A 20,072-nucleotide genomic window follows, 5' to 3' on the forward strand; every position below is an offset into this window, starting at 1 on the left:
TGTTCAGAGCCACACAAATAATGACGGTGTCAAGATAAGATGTTAAGGGGTTCACATTTCTCACTACACCTTTGGGGTTCAATTTCAATACTGACAGATTGAATAATTTATTGTCAATCAAGTGCTTTAAAGGTGTCAAGATCTAGTAACATTTTATTTGTTTTGTAGGAGAAGATGGTGTAAACTGGTTCATCAGTGACAAAGACATTGAGGTAAAATCAAAACAGTTTTGAAGTTATGAATAATAGAATAATAATTTTCTTTGAGGTGTAGTTTCACTTCATTATGATGACTTAATAAGCTTTTTAAAAGTAGCAGCAGTCCAAGTATCTTGTAAGAAAAAGTTTAATTTTAGTCTATGGGTGATTGAATTTTTCAGAAGCCTATTTCAGCCTTGATTTTTGTCAGTCAGTTAATTGCCATAATGATCTAGTCCCCTTTCCCTTTTGTTTCTTCTCTGCTATGGTAAGTCCTCTCAGCCCATTTTGCCTGATACCACTAAAGATCAACACCGGAAATAACTGCTTCTTCAGTGTAAGGAAATGGTTAGTCTATATTTAGGATGTGGCAGGTGTTTGTCTTTGTCAATTATTAGCCTTAATTATGACAGATGGCTAGAAAAGAGAGTAATTTTACAACTTGGTGTAAGGAAAATGTTAAGAGATAATTAGATTGTGTCTCCTTTTGAGGCCTACTTGGCCAGTTCAGCAGAATAACAAGTAAAAGATGAAAGTTTTTTTCAAAGATGGAATTGTACCAAACAAGATAAAAGCATGGTTGGCATTTAGGTATTCCTCTTTAAATAGTCCGTATGATATGCTTTGCTAATGTTCTCTTGCAAGATACTGGATTTTGGCTAGAATATGGGACAGCTAGAATTGGATCAGTGTAGGCAGAATGGATCTTAAAAGGACTCTAGGGGAAGGAAATTATCTCATTCTCTCTTAGAAATTAAAATCCAGTTTGTAGGCAGTAACCCTGGGCTGTTCAAAAGAAGGAATGTATTTGGTCACTATGTGGTTTTATAACTTTATAAAGGACAAAATCATAAAAAACACCAACCCCTAACTAAAAATTTAAGCAAGTTTCTCATTCAGAAAAATATGGTATATATCCAGATATATGTCAGCAATATCTTTGACTCTGAATGCCACTGGAATGTCTAAATGATGCATTTCAGTGCCCCTACTAGACCTGAACCGTAAGTAGAGAAAGATAAAAAAGAAATGGAACCATATGGAGAAGTGTAAAAGAATAGGGGAGATGGGCAGACAAAAAGTAGAGCTGTTTTCATGGCACCCCTTTTAAGTTTTTCTAACTCCTTTTAAGAATACAAAGTTCCCTGTTTCTAAGTTCTAAATTGAACAGATTTTGACTGTTAATTCTCTTGAACAGAGTGAAATAATTTTAATTCTTGATCTTTTTTTTCCCTTAGGCACAGATAGGTAAAAAAAGAACATCTGGAAGATGGACCCACCGATACTATTCAGTCAACAAAAACGTTACCTGTAGAAATTGTGACAAATGTGGCCATTTGTCAAAAAACTGCCCCTTTCCACAAGTATGTGAAATATGTAATGTGTCTTTCCACATTGTTAAAATCAAAATCATAGGGTTGGAACCCTTATAACCTTACAATTCAAATGTTATATAATATATGTGTTAAATTTCATATTACATGTTTATGTAGGTCGCAGCCTAGAGTAGTAGTAAAGAACAATAAATCTACAGCCAGAATCAATTTCAGCATCCCATTAGTAGTTGTACAACCTTAGGCAAATCATTTCACCTTTTGTGCTTCTCTTTTCTTTTCTATAAAATGAGAAGATTGAATCAGATTGATTCCTGAGACTCATTTCACTTCTAAACGTTCTACTTTATGACACGGCTTGTTTCATTGTGGGATAATTTTCATTGTTAGAAAATTATAATTTTAGGCATTTATAAATGTTTATTGATGTAAATTATGTTAAACAGATACATCAATCTTTGAAATAACACAGAACTCTTAGACATTTCTTTTTCTTTTTTTTTTTTTTGCGGTACGCGGGCCTCTCACTGCTGCGGCCTCTCCCGCTGCGGAGCACGGGCTCCGGACGCGCAGGCTCAGCGGCCATGGCTCACGGGCCCAGCCGCTCCGCGGCATGTGGGATCTTCCCGGACCCGGGCACGAACCCGTGTCCCCCGCATCGGCAGGCGGACTCTCAACCACTGCGCCACCAGGGAAGCCCCTTAGACATTTCTTGACACTAGTAAGCCCTTAACAAATATTCCTTCCCTTACCAACTTCCTCTCCCAAATGATTACCTTTCAAATATTTGAGATGGCTCTCTTGTTTCCTCTTTGTCTTTGCCTGGCAAAGCAGCCTCTTTCTGTATCTGTTGCTCCTATGACCTAGCTTCCAGATCCTCATCATCCTACTTTCCCTCTCAGATACATTCCACTTTGTCAGTGTTCTACAAGACGAGGCATAAGACATAGATGCCAGATGATAGTACATGCAGACTAAGCCTTTTTGGCAACCAACAGGATACAGATGGTTTTGTTAAAGCTCTGATTTCAGACATTTTGTTTGATTTTATAATTATGCTCAAGACCTTCATTGTGTTCCCAAATTGGAAATAACTTTTTATGGAATTATACTGAAAAAGAAACAGTAGCATTCTATTTGAGACTGAAGTATTTTGCTAAAGAGATTTTCTGTTTGTCTGCCACATAGAAAGTCCGCTCCTGTTGCCTCTGCTCCGAGAGAGGACACCTCCAGTATGCCTGTCCGGCCCGCTTTTGCTTAGACTGTTCTTTGCCTATGTCTTCTACTCACAGATGTCTTGAAAGACCTTCCTGGAGAAAACGGTGTGACAGATGTGATATGATAGGCCACTATGCTGATGTGAGTATCCTGCATGTAACTAATTTGTCGGACTTTGGGGGCATTGTGCCAATCTGTAACCATCTGCCAGCCTACTTAAAATCATGTTTACTATGCACTGTGTATAATGATAGTCATGTCCCTTTGGCCACTGATCATGTAAATCAGTGCTCTAATATCTCAGGATAGGGATCCTACTGAATGGGTTCATCAGGAGGCAGCATCAATAAATCTTGTAAACCTGTGCTGGCTTCTTTGGCTTAATGTGCTTGCCAAAGTACAGGTTGTAATTAAAGAGGTATGTAATAAATAACATGTAAAATTTGTGTACCTATTCATTCATAGTTAGATGAAAATATATATATAAACACTTAACAGTTATATACAAAGGTCTATATGAAGCCTGCCTTGATGCTGCTTATTGGTGGCTCTTGGTGGTATAATATTCTCATGCAAGAAGGACAAGCCACCAATACTTTAAATATGCTTATCTTAGATCTTTCTTTAGATTTAAGAAGACAAAAGTAACTTAGAAGACAGTTCAGTTACTTGTAGCATGTTAAATTTTAGCACATTGTTATTTTAGACGTCATTTTGCATCATATTATAAATGTCTGTGGGATTTTAGTCACAATTTCAACCAGAAGGGCTTATAGAAGTCAGTATCTAAAAAAAAAGTAAGAATTTTTTCCCTTTAATTTGTGCTTCCCAAAGACATGATACAAAGCACAAATATTTTTAAAATTTTCCTTATATTGAATTGTACCTAGAGCCTTTTGCTTAAAAAATTAATATGACTTTCTGTTGGGATGAATTTCAGATTAAGACAAACTAGAATATGAATATTTGGTATATGTGTTTCTTGTGTAAATAATAAAAGAATTATTGATTGTAGTTTTTAAAGGATCTTTATAAACAAATCAAAGTAGGATCACTGTCCTATAAGTTAATTTTTTTTCCACTTAATTCTTTATGAATGTGTCTCTGTCAGCTCATAAAGACTACCTTTCTCATGGCTAACTTTTATTCCATTTTTACCAATTTACCTAGCCATTTCTCTACCAATACATTTAGATTTATACTGTTACTCATTTTTTTTTTAAGCAAACATTGCTGCTGTAAACACCTTTTTATATATCTGCATACATGTAAGAGTATTTTGGTAAGTCATATTCTAAATGGAATTGTGTAATTAAAGGATATGTACATTTATCTCTGGATAAATATTGTCAGATTGTTCTAAAAGATTGTACCAGTGTATCCACTTGCTAGCAGTGTTTAAGAGTACTCTGAACCCTAGCTGTAATCAATCTTTAAAATTTTTGTCCCATCAGATAAGGAGAAAATGATATCTTAGTGTTTTAATTTATATTTCTTAGGCCCCTAGTGAGGTTGAATATGAGTCTTAAGACAAGTTAGAGAGATAGAAGTTGTCATTTCATTCCAAAGTAGTTTAAACTTATATTTCAATATTTACTAAGTTTTAAAAATAGTAAATTCTAAGTTGTCTTAGTTTTATTCTGTTGTTCTCTGCATTGAGTTGTCAATTATAATTTCTTAGAAAGATTTTCTAGTTTGGACGTTAGGTTTAAAAGCATATTTTTTAACTTCTTTCTTCCAAAGGACTCTTATAGGTATGGTCTAATTTGCGTGTGATAACAGAAGAGGCTCAGTCATTGTCATGAGCAGTTTTTTTGAAATAAGAAACTATAGTACAGAACAGTTAAGAATGGTTTGTAAAAGGTTATATAATTAGCTGTGAATTAAATCTATAGCTCATTCTGCTTAACTTCTTAATTTTGGCCTCTAATGTATGTTAAACTCTTTATTTAAAATGGCCTTGAGGATTAATAACCCCAGTGAATATAAGTTTTTAAGATAGGGTTAGACTGTGGCTGACTTCAGAGAAGGCATCACCCTTTCTCCTAAATCTACCAAGACCTACCATTGGGTTTTTTTTTAATTACATGATGAAAGTTCTGGACATGAATTGATCTTTTCTCAGCCTGCCCACCTGGTATAGAATTCCCTTGGAGCCCAATCCAACCTGGGCTCCACTGACTCCTTCTGAAGAAACTTGAAGTCCTTCCACCATCCCAGAAGGTCTTCATGAGGATTCATTTGGGAGCAGTTTCATTCTGGCCCCTGGTTGCTGGGACTATTCAGCTATTCCCACACATGCTTTAAATCTGTCTTGAAACCTGGTCCTCCACAGAAAATATTGTTTCCCTTGCAACCTTCTCAAATGCTTGCTGCTCATTCTCTCTTGACCCACATACCTCTGAATTAGGTTGATTAGGATCAGCCTCTGTCTCACCTGCCATGACTGCTTCTAAATCATTTCTCCTCCCTCTTTGTGTAGGTATCCTTGACTCGTTTAAAGCTAAAACCCTCTGACAATACTGTTCTCCACCCTTCTTTGTCATTTTCATCTTCTCACCTACTGGGATTTATGAAGCCCCCGGTAACTATAGATGCCCTAACCTCTTATAAATTAAGGAGATCAAGAAACTTCCATTTTTGCTTTATACATCCCTATAGCCACACCAGAATCTCTGTAATGCCAGAGTACCAGTTAAATGTGCAAAGAGAATTAGTAATGAAAACTCATGAGTCATACTCACATTCTTGCTATAATGACTCCTGAACTCAGCTTGGAAAGCTCTTTATTTGTTAACTACTATGTAAAAGTATTTGGGTGAAATTCCAGAGTTTTGCAGTGTAAAGGATAGACAGATGACTCAAGACCTACTAAAGTCTACCTGGATCACTGGTACCTCCCAAAGGAAGAGAATCTGAAGTATGTAAAGAATCCCAATTTTGAATCTACCACAGACTCTCTCCTCTTGCTGATAGCTTTTAAATAAACCAAGAATCTTAAACTGTCTATACACATTTATCTTGCACATACAGTCCCATTCTGTGGGCTATATCTGACATTACCAAGATAACAATAGCTATAATTAGTTGAGTATTTACAGTGTTTTAAGTACTATGCTAAGTTCATTACCTATTAAGGGGGAGTGGGAGTGCTTTGTTCACTGCTGTATCCTCAGTGCTTAGTAGGTGCTCAGTAGATTTTTGTGATTGCACCAGAGTCATTTATGTAATCCTCATTACCATCATATGAGATAGATACTATTTATTATTACTACCATTTTACAAAAGAGAAAACCAGGACATTTTAAGCTTAGGGTTTACTCAAGGTCTCAAAGTTAAAATGATGCTGTACTTCATGAATGTACATAGAGAAAGTTCACTTACTGACAGTCTAGACATTGTCAGTTTAACTCCTTCTCAGAAGATCCTCTCAAGTTTCTGTCTTAAACCTGCAGATATTGTGGATCTAATAAACAACTTTGATAATAAACTTATGATATTTAAAATATCAATACATTATAAAATAGATGAAGAAAAATATTTTCCAAATAAAAATAAATATAATTTATTTAAAAAGTTTTCAGCTCTTCAAAGAATTTCTGAGGATCAGCAAAGCATTGTAGACTGTTAATTTTCAGCCACAGAACCAAGTCTGTGATACCATAGAACTGTGCTTCTCACAAAAGACCATCTCAGCCTTGGCAGTCTCTGTTGTTGAGATTGTCACCCTTTTACATTAAAGCATAATGAGTGAGTTAATCAGCATTAGATATAATTGCAACCTGAACGTGAATTTTCTTCCTTTCTCCAGCAGTTTTTTCTCATATTTCCTGCTCAGTCTTCTATCCCAATTCATACTAAATAACTCCTTTAACCATCATTTATAAGAATAAAATGCCATCTATTTGTGGGGCGCTCAGCACTTGAGTCACTGCTTTAAGTCAGATTTTTAAATGTAGTGGGAGAAAATAATCCATAGGATATATTTCACTTGATTCCTTTCTTTAAATATTTGATTCTGTAAAAAAGAATCTCTTAAGTATCACTGTATACTAAAATATTTTTAGCAACTCGAAAGTTTATTTTAAAAATGAGAACTAAATATAAGCTGTGTAGGCTTTCGCATAGACATTAGTGCCCAGTGAATGTCTCCTCAACAAATATATACATAAAACTGAAAACTAGTATTTTTTTAGTTTAATTTTGGTGATTTTTTTTTTAAGTTTAGTTTAATCATGGGGATTTCCAGCACAAAATGCAGAGTACCTAGTACAAGTATCACCTCTTATCCTTTTCACAGTCTTATTGAGATATTACTGGCCAGAAATAAGACTGGCTGGAACACAATTGTTGAGCTGAATAATTAAGCCAAGATTTGACTTAAAGACTTCCTTAATTCAAATATTTGGTTTTGTTTAATTAGTTCTGCCTTTGTTCAAAAACATCTCCACTGTTCCACCATCCAAATAAACTTTCTATATTTATCAAAAATTTGTTGGTTGCCTACTACATGCTAGGCAGTAATCCAAGTACTAAAGAGATAAAGATGAATAAGATACAGTCCCCGCCTTTGTGGAACTCAGAGTATAGTAAGAAAGGCAGATGTAGGGGGCTTCCCTGGTGGCACAGTGGTTGAGAGTCTGCCTGCCGATGCAGGGGACACGGGTTCGTGCCCCGGTCCGGAAGATCCCACATGCCGCGGAGTGGCTGGGCCCGTGAGCCATGGCCGCTGAGCCTGCGCGTCCGGAGCTTGTGCTCCACAACGGGAGAGGCCACAGTAGTGAGAGGCCCGCGTATCGCAAAAAATAAATAAATAAATAAATAAATAAATAAAAAGAAAGGCAGATGTGTAAAAGAATGTAAAAAGTGATGTGTTGGAGATGCATCAAGAATGGTGAAAATTAAATAAGAGAGTATCAGAAGACTAAGCTTTGTGACTTGCAAATAATACATACCTGGAAAGTGTAGAAAATGACCTAGACCATAGGAGGGAGCCAAGTAACTCTGCCTATAATAACATGTCACCTGTCTTTGGAAATATCAGCTGCAAAGTAATGCCATAGGAATTCTCAATCCAGGTAAGTGAGTTTTCCTGTAATCATATGGACTTGAGACATACATGAGGGTCAGTATTTTCTGAGCATTTGTTTGCTTGCCTACTTGCTCTTATGTTTGAAGACAGGACAAAATAAGGAAGGAAATCGCTAGCCATTTCTGGACTGTTTTTCCTTTCTAACTCTATATCTTTTCCTCTCATGGAAAGTCACTTTTCTTTTTTTTTTTTAATTAATGTTTATTGGAGTATAGTTGATTTACAATGTTGTGTTAGTTTCTGCTGTATAGTGAAGTGAATCAGTTATATACATATATACATATATCCACTCTTTTTTAGATTCTTTTCCCATATAGGTCATTAAAGAGTATTGAGTAGAGTTCCCTGTGCTATACAGTAGGTCCTTATTATCTATTTTATATATAGTAGTGTGTATATGTCAATCCCAATCTCCCAGTTTATCCCCCCACCTTCCCTCTTGGTAACCATAAGTTTGTTTTCTATATCTGTGACTCTATTTCCGTTTTGTAAATAAGTTCATTTGTACCATTTTTTAGATTCCACATAGAAGTGATATCATATGATATTTGTCTTCTCTGTCTGACTTCACTCTGTATGATAATCTCTAGGTCCATCCATGTCACTGCAAATGGCATTATTTCATTCTTTTTTATGGCTGAGTAATATTCCATTGTATATATGTACCACATCCTCTTTATCCATTCATCCGTCAATGGACATTTAGGTTGCTTCCATGTCCTGGCTATTGTAAATAGTGCTGCAGTGACTCCTTCTGAATTATGGTTTTCTCCAGATGTGTGCCCAGGAGTGGGATTGCTGGATCATATGGTAGCTCTATTATTTTTAGTTTTTTAAGGAGCCTCCATACTGTTCTCCATAGTGGCTGTACCAATTTACATTCCCACCAACAGTGTAGGAGGGTTCCCTTTTCTTCACACCCTCTCCAGCATTTATTGTTTGTAGATTTTTTGATGATGGCCATCTGACTGGTGTGAGGTGATACTTCATTGTAGTTTTGATTTGCATTTTTCTGATAATAAATGATATTGAGCATCTTTTCATGTGCCTCTTGGCCATCTCTATGTCTTCTTTGGAGAAATGTCTATTTAGCTCTTCTGCCCATTTTTTGATTGGGTTGGGGTTTTTTTGATATTGAGCTGCATGAACTGTTTGTAAATTTTGGAGATTAATCCCTTGTCGGTCACTTCATTTGCAAATATTTTCTCCCATTCTGTAGGTTGTCTTTTCGTTTTGTTTATGGTTTCCTTTGGTGTGCAAGAGCTTTTAAGTTTAATTAGGTCCCATTTGTTTATTTTCATTACTCTAGGAGGTGGATCAAAAAAGATCTTGCTGTGATTTATGTCAGAGAGTATTCTGCCTATGTTTTCCTCTAAGAGTTTTATAGTATCTGGTCTTACATTTAGGTCTTTAATACATTTTGAGTGTATTTTTGTGTATGGTGTTAGAGAATGTTCTAATTTCATTCCTTTACATGTACCTGTCCAGTTTTCCCAGTGCCACTTATTGAAGACACTGTCTTTTCTCCATTGTATATCCTTGCCTCCTTTGTCATAGATTAGGTGCCCATAGGTGCATGGATTTATCTCTGGACTTTCTATTCTGTTCCATTGATCTATATTTCTGTTTTTGTGCCAGTACCATACCATTTTGATTACTGTAACTTTGTAGTATAGTCTGAAGTCAGGGTGCCTGATTCCGCCAGCTCCATTCTTCTTTCTTAAGATTGCTTTGGCTATTCAGGGTCTTTTGTGTTTCCATACAAATTGTAACATTTTTTGTTCTAATCCTGTGAAAAATGGTATTGGTAATTTGATAGGGATTGCATTGAATCTGTAGATTACTCTAGGTAGTATAGTCATTTTGACAATATTGATTCTTCCAATCCAAGAACATGGTATATCTCACCATCTCTTTGTGGCATCTCTTATTTCTTTCATCAGTATCTTATAGTTTTCTGAGTACCCATCTTTTGCCTCCTTAGGTAGGTTTATTCCTAGGTATTATATTCTTTTTGATGTGATAGTAAATATATCATAATTTAATACATTGTTTTAACCCTGGAAAGAATGATTCAGAGTATAATTTGTAACCTAACCACTTCTCCTCATTTCTACCACTATCACCCTGGCGCAAGCTACGAGCATCTACTGCCTGGATTATTCTAATAGCTTCCTAAACCATTTCCCTGCCTCCTTGGCCCTTTATAGTCTGTTTTCAGCAGCTGACTGGGTAGTCCTTTTTAAACATAATCCAGATTACATCACTTCTCTGTCTAAAATCCTCAAATAGGACTTTGCATCTCCCTCAGAGTAAAAGCTAAAAGTCTTTACAGTCACCAACAAGGCCACATGTGGTCTGGCTTCTTGACAACATCTCCTGTATAGACATCCCTGTTGCCTACATCCCTGTTGCTTACTCCACCTGGTCTCCTTACTGCTGTTTGAAAGACCAAACATGATTTCCCTCTACCTGCTGTTCCCTCTGCTGGGAATACTCTGCCCCCAGTTATCCACAGTGACTCACTCCCTCATCTCTTTCATGTCTCTGTTCAAATGTCCCCTTCTTAGAGAGCCCTTCCCTAACCACCCTAGTTAAAACCTCCAGCATTCCTTGCCCTTCTTCCCTGCTTTTTCTCTATAACACTTATATCTTACATTCTATATATTTTTCTCTCCCCTCTAATTAGAATGTAAGTTCCATGTCTGTTTTCAGACACATTCACTGCTGTATCTCCAGCTTCTAGAATAGTGCCTTACCCATGTAGGAGCTCAGTGGGCTCCTAAATATATATGTATAATGGGATTATTGAATAAGCAAATGTGAATGAATTAGAGACCATAGACTTCACTTACCTACTCATGCTCTAGTCAAATGGTTCTGAAGGTTGTCCAATCCTGCACTTAAATGTATAGACTTGGACATTCTCAGCTTGACTCATTAAGAGGTAAACATCTATGAATAATGTTTCAAATCAAGTTTCAACAGGCTTTCTAAAAGGTATAATATCTACAATATGTGTAAAATAAAATGAAGTTTCTAAGGCAAAAGAAATCCTTTTTCTATATTTCCCTTTCACTATCTTTAGTAATCCTAGTGTTTTAAAAAACATTTGCAACAACAACAACAAAAAACATTTGCATTGCTCTCAAATGATTTTCTTCAGTGTCTCCTTTTTAAACCAATATTACAGGTATTGATGCAGTCCTGTGTTTTTGGTCTGTCAGCCCTCAGTTTTCATGTGGAAAAATCTCATCTATCATTTTGTGATGGAATATACTGTATCTTCTTCATTGGCTTGAAAGGACAAATTCGAAAAAAGAAAATATAAAACTCAGATTATGATAACCTTTTATAATTCAAAGAATCATAGGCAAACATTTTCCTGCTGAACTTGATTGAAGTAAGGACAAACCACTGACTTACATTAGATCTCCTTAAGAAAATGAAAATGCCTAAATAAGAATAGATGAGTAAAAAATAAGTGTAGTAAATGTGCCCTCTCCCCCCAAAAAAAAACTTTAAAAAGTTTTTCAAGGTACCACAAAATAATTTTGATAAAAGCACAATGCTGAAGAAGGAAGGGAATAATTTTGAAAAAAAGATTATCTCTGAAAAAACTAAAATATCAGAGGTATATCATTATAATAGATTGATATGAATACTTAGTTTAAAATGTAGTTCTGCTGACACCTGAGCATTGAACCGACTTTTGAGAATAAAGAAAATCAGGTTAGATATACTTTGTTACTCTCATTTTTCACGATATTTCATTATTTAAAACATAATGTTGAAGGAAGAGGTCATGGCTGGGATGGATTGATTTGCTTAATAGAAAAATAATTGTTGAATAGGCTTATAAGATACTTATTTACCTGGGAGACCAGAATACGCCCCCAAGGAAGTTAAGTGTAGACTTCTATGTTAGAGGTCTCATTCTCTTGATGGGTCTTTGCAGAATTCATGATGTTAGTGAAAATTCATATGTGTTCATTGTTCAGAGAGTAAATCCCAGAATTAGTCATTAATAATATATTGGAACTGTTCCCAAACTACCTAAGAAATGAATATCTGAAACTTTTCGTGGTTAAAAATATGTTTAACCTGATGGAAATAACCTTAGCAGGGAAAAAGTTCTACATTTTTAACTGACGGTATGTAATTTAGTACAAAGCGTGAAGAAGAGACCAGTCTTTACTTTGAAATTCAACTGAATGGTATCCTTTCTAGTCATCTCTGACTAACCTGATGAATTCCACCAGCCTCCCCAAGTTTCCCTATAGCACATGCCTCATGGCCTAGTATTAGTCACTTTCAGTAGAACTAGCAGATGGAGAGCAGGTTTACATTTTCTTTATAGAAGCTTTAAGAATAAGTTTGTAGAGGATAGAGATGGTTCCGTTTCTAGACCCCTAACTTACATCAAAAGAGGAGAAAGATTGTCCCTGAACAGTCTATAAAACAAGCAGCTCTAAAAATGAAAGGATAAATAAACTTTAGTATTTTATTGAGAATTTTATTTGGCTTAGGAATGAACCTAATCTTCAGTGCAGTCACATTGGGAAGACATGAGTTTTTGATAAATAGAGCAGTGGGCCACTGGGAATTTTGTTAAATTTCTGACTCATTCTATCATTATACTCCTCACCTTGGACTTAAATTTAACTTTTAAATCCAATAATAAGGACAAATTCTGAGACATAGTTATCTAATTTATGAATTTGGAGAGTGAAATTAAGGAAGTCAGATCCTCATTAACACCTGGAAGGCTAAAAGTTTTGTTTACTAAGCATTACAGGCTAAGGTCAACTCTCATACATAAATATAAATATATATATAATATATATATATATAAATAAATAATATATATATTTTAAAATTCCATACAGCTTTTTGATTGGGTTCTGATCATCTCCCTCAAATAGTACATAATGAAGGAAAATACAGCAACTGGAAAAGATTTTCAACCTCTAAAAGTATTCAAAGTCTTAATTATGGACATCTATCTTTCTTAGCTTACTCATCGTTAAAAAGATAGCACTCTTTTGATCCATGAACATGGATGTCTACATTTGTTTGTGTCTTCTTATTTCTTTCAGCAAAGTCTTATCGTTTTCATTGTACAGATTTTTCACTTCCTTGGCTAAATTTATCCCTAAGTATTTTGTTGTTTTTGATGCTATTATGAATGGGATAGTTTTCTTTGTTTCTTGTTTTGATGCTTCATCATTAGTGTAAAGGAATGCTACTGTTTTATGTAAGTTGATTTTGTAACCTGCCACTTTACTGAAATCATTGATTAGTTCCAAGAGTTTTTGATTAACTGTTTGGGATTTTCTTTATATAAGATCATATTGTCAGCAAATAGTGACAGTTTTACTTCTTTCTTCCCAATTTGGATGCCTTTTATTTCTGTCTTGCCTACTTGCCCTAGGTAGGACTTCCAGTACAGTCAGCCCTCCGTATCCACAGGTTTCACATCCTTGGATACAAAGGGCCAGCTGTATGCATTGAACTATACCATTTTATACAAGGGACTTGAGCATCCAAGGATGCCAAGGATTTTAGCATCCGCAGGAGCTACTGGAACCAATCCCCCACAGATACCAAGGGACAACTATTACAGTGAATAGGAGTGGTGAGAGTGGGCAACTTTGTCTTGTAGCTGATCTCAGAAGAAACCCTTTCAGTTTTTCTTCATTGATTATAATGTTAGCAGTGGGTTTATTGTATATAGCCTTTATTATGTTGAGGTATGTAATGAATTACACTTATTAATTTGCGTATGTTGAAACATTCTTGCGTCCACGTATAAATCACACATGGCCATGGTGTACAGTCCTTTTAATTGTTCTTTTTTAAAATTTATTTATTTATTTTGGGCTGCATTGGGTCTTTGTTTCTGCATGTGGGCTTTTCTCTAGTTGCAGTGCGCGGGCTTCTCATTGCGGTGGCTTCTTTTGTTGCAGAGCACGGGCTCTAGGCACGCGGGCTTCGGTAGTTGTGGCTCGTGGGCTCTAGAGCGCAGGCTCAGTAGTTGTGGCGCATGGGCTTAGTTGCTCTGCAGCATGTGGGATCTTCCTGGACCAGGGCTCGAACCTGTGTCCCCTGCATTGGCAGACGGATTCTTAACCACTGCGCCACCAGGGAAATCCTGGTTTGCTAATATTTTAAGATAACACCTCACAACTGTTAGACTGGCTATCAAGAAGACAAGTGCTTGTGAGGATGTGGTGAAAAGGGAACCCCTTACACACTGTTGGTGGGAATGTAAATTAGTCCAACCACTATGGAAAACAATACAGAGATTCCTCGAAAAATTCAAAATAGATCTACCATATGATCCAGCAGTTCCCACTTCTGAGTATATACCCAAAAGAAATGAAATCAGGGTTTTGAAAAGATAGCACACCCATGTTTATTGCAGAACTATTGGAAGCAACTCAAATGCTCATCAGTGGATGAATAGATAAAAAAGATGTAATATATATATCCAATGGGATATTATTCAGCCATGAGAAAGAAGGATATCCTGCCATTTGTGACAACGTGGATGTACCTTGAGCACATTATGCTAAGCAAGACAAGTCAGACAAAGATAAGTACTGTATGATATCACTTAAATGTGGAATCTAAAAAAAAAAAAACTTAAACCTGTAAAAAAAAACCCCAGTAAAATGGTAGTTACTACAATATTGGAGTGAGGGGATAATATTGATGGTGTTTGAGGGTACAAACTTGTAACTAGCAGTAAGTAAAGCACAATATAATGAATATAGTCTATAATACTATACTATAATGATGTAATATGATAAATATTGCTTCCTTGACAATCATATTACCGTATATAAATCGATCAAAGTAACACAGCCCAGCCATACACCTTAAATTTACAAATTGTAACATGTAAATTGCCTTACCTGGTTTAGGGATGCTTATACAGAACTCTTGGTACATTTATAAAAATCTGGGACAAAATGAATGGTCTTTTAATGGAGTAGATGATTTTCAGTGTAATAAAACATCCCTACTTTGCAGATCCCTCTATAATTATAATTCCTTCCCTGTTCCTCACAAACAAGCCAGACATCTGATCGAGAAAACTAAAACTTGATCACATCTAAACTTTTCCATGAATAAGTTGATCAGAGACCTGTGCAGTCCTTGGCAGATACCACCTCAGTTCCCAATACTGGCGACATTCACATAAGCCTCCTTTATTTCCTTTGTTTTTCATTTTCTTTTCTTCTTTTTTTTTTTTAAATGAAGCAATAAAAAATAGTTACAGGCATATGTGAAGAAATGGTAGAGTAAAAATGGAATCAGAGATAACCCTAAATGAGATAAACTCACTACAGGAAATAGGAAACTGAGAAAATCCTAATTCATTCTTCACAGTGTGGATAGAGAAGATAGAGAAGCAATCCAAAGCAAAATGATCAAAGGAAATCCTGATCAAAAGAGCACACACTCAGTATGAAGGAGAAAAAAGGCCTACATCTAGACATATCCTAGTGAAATTTCTGGATATGAAACAAACAAAAATCATGCAAACAAAAAATCATGCAAACAAAAATATACATTACACATACACGTACACACAATCAAATTTTCATCAAACTTCTCCTGTGCAATACTAAATTCCAGAAGGCAGTGGAGAAATCTCTGGAGGCTAGAGCATTCAAAGAAAAATAGATGACACAGCCAAGCTGTTGTGCATTTATAAATTTATTGGAAAAGTCAGAGAATAAAATTAGCAGCAATGAACAGTGAAATCAGGAAAGCATACAGTACATGTCTGAATACTTCCTCTTAATCTGCTTTTAAACTTAATACTAATTTTAGAAAAAAATTCTTTAAAAAATTTAAAATCTATAATAATGTGGATCATAGATAATTCCAATAAAATAAAAGTTTGTTTCAACTAAAAAAAGAAAAAATAGGCCATGTAACTTTTAGGTTACTAATTTAAAATAAGGCAAAGGATGGGCTTCCCTGGTGGCGCAGTGGTTGAGAGTCTGCCTGCCAATGCAGGGGAAGCGGGTTCGTGCCCCGGTCCGGGAAGATCCCACATGCCGCGGAGCGGCTGGGCCCGTGAGCCATGGCCGCTGAGCCTGCGCGTCCGGAGCCTGTGCTTCGCAACGGGAGAGGCCACAACAGTGAGAGGCCCGCGTACTGCAAAAAATAAATAAATAAAATAAAATGAGGCAAAGGAAACTTAATATAGCAAACAATAGGGGAAATTGGAAACAATAAGAATATAAAAAACAAAAAGGATGAGAACAAAATTAGGACCAAATATATCAGTTATCACAATAAATAAATATTAAATGCTCCTACTAGAAAACAAAGACACCAGTATCAGAAACCATAAAAGAAATAGAGGATAGATTTAAGAGAATAGATTTAACTTTTTTAAAAAGAAGTTTATCCAAAGAGACCTTTAATGAAGTTAAATGACAAACCACAGCTTGAAAAAGATTTTTATAAAATATGTCATGGGATAATTACCTATAATATATAAAATGCTCTTACAAATTAGTAGGAAGAAAAAATGTCTCAATAATAATGATATTCAGTGTTAGGTTGTGCTGGGAAAGTACATTTGAATAACCTTTCTGGAGTTTAAGTGATAGATGTTTGCAAAGATACAGCTACAAGAATGTTCACCTCAGAGTTGTTTATAATAATGAAAATTAGAAGCAACTCAAATATTTAACTTCAGGGCCAACTTAAGTGACTTAACAGTATGTCCCATATAATGGAATAACCTTAGGCATTTAAAATATGATGTGGAAATGAGTATTGAAATATAAAGAAGTTACTAGTATGTTAAATGAAATGTGTAAATTTCAAAAGTTATGAAATATCCAATTTCTGTATAAATATACATATTTATATGTGTATATAGATTTGCATAGAAAAAGTTTGAAATGAAGTATTCCAAACTGCTTACTATAGTTATATCAAGAATTATAAAGGTTTTTAAAATTTCTGTTGGTCTTTATTTTCTGTTTTTGTAATGAACATATATTCATTTTATAACTTTTTACCTTGAAATTTAATGTACATTATTCTGTTGCTGCTTATAAACATTTTAGGAATAGTGTGGTATGCAATCTAAGCCTATATTCATTCTTTTTTTTTCTTTAATAATAAATTGACTCTTTTTTCTTTTGATGTTCAATTTATGAATATGTATAGATTTATGTAAACACCATCACAACCAGGATACAGAAGAGTTTTACCACCCTGAAAAACTCCCTCATGCTTTATAGTCACTCTCCCCTCATCCTTAACTTCTAGCAACCGTTAATCTGTTCTCTATTACTATAGTTTTGTCCTTTCAAGAATGCCATGTAAATGGAATCATACCGTTGTAAACTTTTGAGACCAGCTTCTTTCACGTAATATTTTGAAGACTCATATGAGTTGTTGTATGTATCAGTAGTTTGTTCCTTTGTAGTATTCCATTTTATGGATGTACTACAGTTTGTTTATCCATTGAGGCACATTTGGGTTATGTATAGCTTTTGACTATTACAAATAAAGCTGCTATGAATATTTGTATACAGTCTTTGTGTGAACATAGTTTTCATTCCTCTGGAGTAAATTTCCAGGTGGAGATTACAGATCCTATGATAACTGTATGTTTAACTTTATAAGAAACAGCCATATTGTTCTCCAGAGTATGCGTACCATTTTGCATTCCCACCAGCAAAATGAGACTCTCAGGAAGATGAGAGTTCTAACTGCTCTGTATCCTCACCAGCATTTGTTATTGTCAGCATTTTTTATTTTGCCCATTCTAATGGTTGTGTAGTACCTATCTCTTTGTGATTTTAGTTTGCATTTGCCTAATGGCTAACAATATTGAATATCCTTTTATATGTTTATTTGCCATCCTTATATCCTCTTTGGTAAATTGTCCAGATACTTTCCTAACTTTTAATTAGAGTGTCTATTTCTGATTGTTGGGTTTTGAGAGGGTTTTTTTCAATATTTAGGATATGTCTTTCATTGGATATGTGATTTCCATAAATTTTCTCCCAGTCTATTACTTGTCTTTTTATTATTCTCTTGACAGTTTGTTTTGTTTGTTTGTTTGTTTGGCAGAGCAGAAGTTTTAAAATTTGGTGAAATCCAATATATCAGTTTTTTCTTATATGGATCAGGCTTTTGGGGCCGTTTCCAAGAACTTGTTACCCAACTGCAATTAGCAAAGATTTTCTCCTGTGTATTCTTTCAAACAGTTCCATATTTTATATTCAGATCTGTGATCCATTTTGAGTTCATGTTTGCATAAAGTATGAGGTTTAGATCAAGGTTAATTTTTTTACTGTTGGGTGATCAATTGTTTGCTATTTGTTGAAAAGACTGTTCTTTCTCCATTGAATTGCTTTTGTATCTTTTTCAAAGATTAAATGACCACATTTGTGTGAATTGATTTCTGGACTCTCTGTTCTGTTGCACTGATTTAGGTACCTGTCCCATCACCAGTACCATACTCTCTTGATTTCTGTAGCTTTATAGTAAGTGTTAAAATCGGGTAGTTTGATTTCTTAAACTTTGCTCATCTTTTATGAAATTACTGTAGCTATTCTTGTTCTTTTCCCTTTCCATTTAAGTTTTACAATGAGTTGTCTATACCTACAAAAAATCTTGATGGGACTTGGATTGATATTGTGTTCAGTCTGTGTAGATCACTGTGAGGAGAATTGACTCCACTATTTTGAGTCTTCCAATCCATGAACATAGTATATCTCTCCATTTATTTAGATCTGTAGTTTCTCTTGTCAGAGTTTTGTAGTTTTCAGTATATACAAATCCCCTCATATTTAGGTTTATACCTAAGTATTTCATTTTCTTGTAAATGGTATTGTTTCTTAAATTTTGGTTTCAATTTTTTATTGCTTGTATATAGAAAAAAGTTTGGAGTGAAATATTCTGAAATGTTTGCAATTATCTCAGATGGTAATTATCTCAGGTGGCTTTTGTATTTTCTATTCTTATAATGAATATGCATTACTTTAATAATATTTAATGTTATTTTATTATTTTTTAAAAAAAGCTTCTGGGGGTAAAATTAGTACAGTCTCAGCACAACTTTGGACCTAAAGGTGATTACTTATATACCTGACATATCCTGGATGCTATAAGATTCTTGGGAGAAGAGGAAAAGAAAATTTTCCCAGGAGAATTCTGTGAGAATCAGAGAACTAGAACTGAACGACAGGGCATGATTATAAATAAAAGGAGTATAATGTAGTTGGCTAAGATGAATTAGGATTATTTTCAGTGATTTGAACCAGTTTGCTCTTCTATGTATCTGTTGTTTGTGATGGACTTTGTATAATTGGTTTATAAAGAAAGTCTAAATTTTCATTTTAAAATTATTTTACCTTTAGTTTATCACTTACTAATCTGGTTTAAAACTTCTGGTGCCTGCTAGTGAGCTTAAGGAAACAGGGTGGTATAGCACCTTTGAGAACTAGTTTACAGTTACTCAGAACATAAGTACCAATACCAAAGGGGTAATGAAATCAGCTCCTAGCAGTTATAATTAAAGGGTGTCATCAGCATAGAGTTTTAATTGTTTTTCAGGGGATGTTTTGTTTGCTTGTTTTTTTTTTTTGTTTTTTTTTTTTTTTGCAGTACGTGGGCCTCTCACTGTTGTGGCCTCTCCCATTGCAGAGCATAGGCTCAGCGAGCCCGCTCCGCGGCATGTGGGATCTTCCCTAACTGGGGCACGAACCCATGTCCCCTGCATCGGCAGGCAGACTCTCAACCACTGCGCCACCAGGGAAGCCCTGTTTGCTTGTTTAAAAATGGGAGATCTGAGTGTGCTGAAAGTTATAGAAAGAGGGAGTTAAGATGCCAGAGAGCCGGAAATAAGACCTCTCTCTTGACCTGTGTACATGGATTATATACTCACTACTAAAGTGGCCAGATAGGTTATCAAAATTATAGGGATCTATCCCTCCAAAGTTTCTCCTTTCTGCTACGCACTTTCCCAGCCTTCAGGTGATAGATCTCTGGTTCTATAAGAAAGAAAGGCAAGAGGGAAAGGCTAGTAAGGAAGCTGGGGTTGTTATTATTGTTTAAACATTGTTGAAAAAAAGAATCAAGTAAGCTTGAGTAAACTGAAGAAGGGTATATCAACTTTGAGAATGATGTGGAGTACTTTTGGTTTTTACCAGTGATCAAAATATTTTAAGATTTTTTTAAGTC

At 35.2% G+C, this 20,072-nt stretch overlaps 1 protein-coding gene across 5 annotated transcripts in view; it reads left to right on the plus strand.

Moving 5' to 3' along the window:
- The window catches only part of ZCCHC7 (zinc finger CCHC-type containing 7), a 248,461-nt gene that overhangs the window by 191,613 nt on the left and 36,776 nt on the right, over positions 1-20,072 (plus strand). For all 5 annotated transcript variants that reach the window (XM_004271449.3, XM_012533635.3, XM_033431122.2 and 2 more), the window contains exons 3-5: positions 169-212; positions 1,436-1,561; positions 2,720-2,890. In XM_004271449.3, the coding sequence (XP_004271497.1) occupies positions 169-212; positions 1,436-1,561; positions 2,720-2,890 (341 nt within the window). The remainder of the gene's footprint in view (positions 1-168; positions 213-1,435; positions 1,562-2,719; positions 2,891-20,072) is intronic.

Source organism: Orcinus orca, chromosome 6 (genome assembly GCF_937001465.1).
Source record: "Orcinus orca chromosome 6, mOrcOrc1.1, whole genome shotgun sequence".
NCBI classification, from domain to species: Eukaryota; Metazoa; Chordata; class Mammalia; order Artiodactyla; family Delphinidae; genus Orcinus; species Orcinus orca.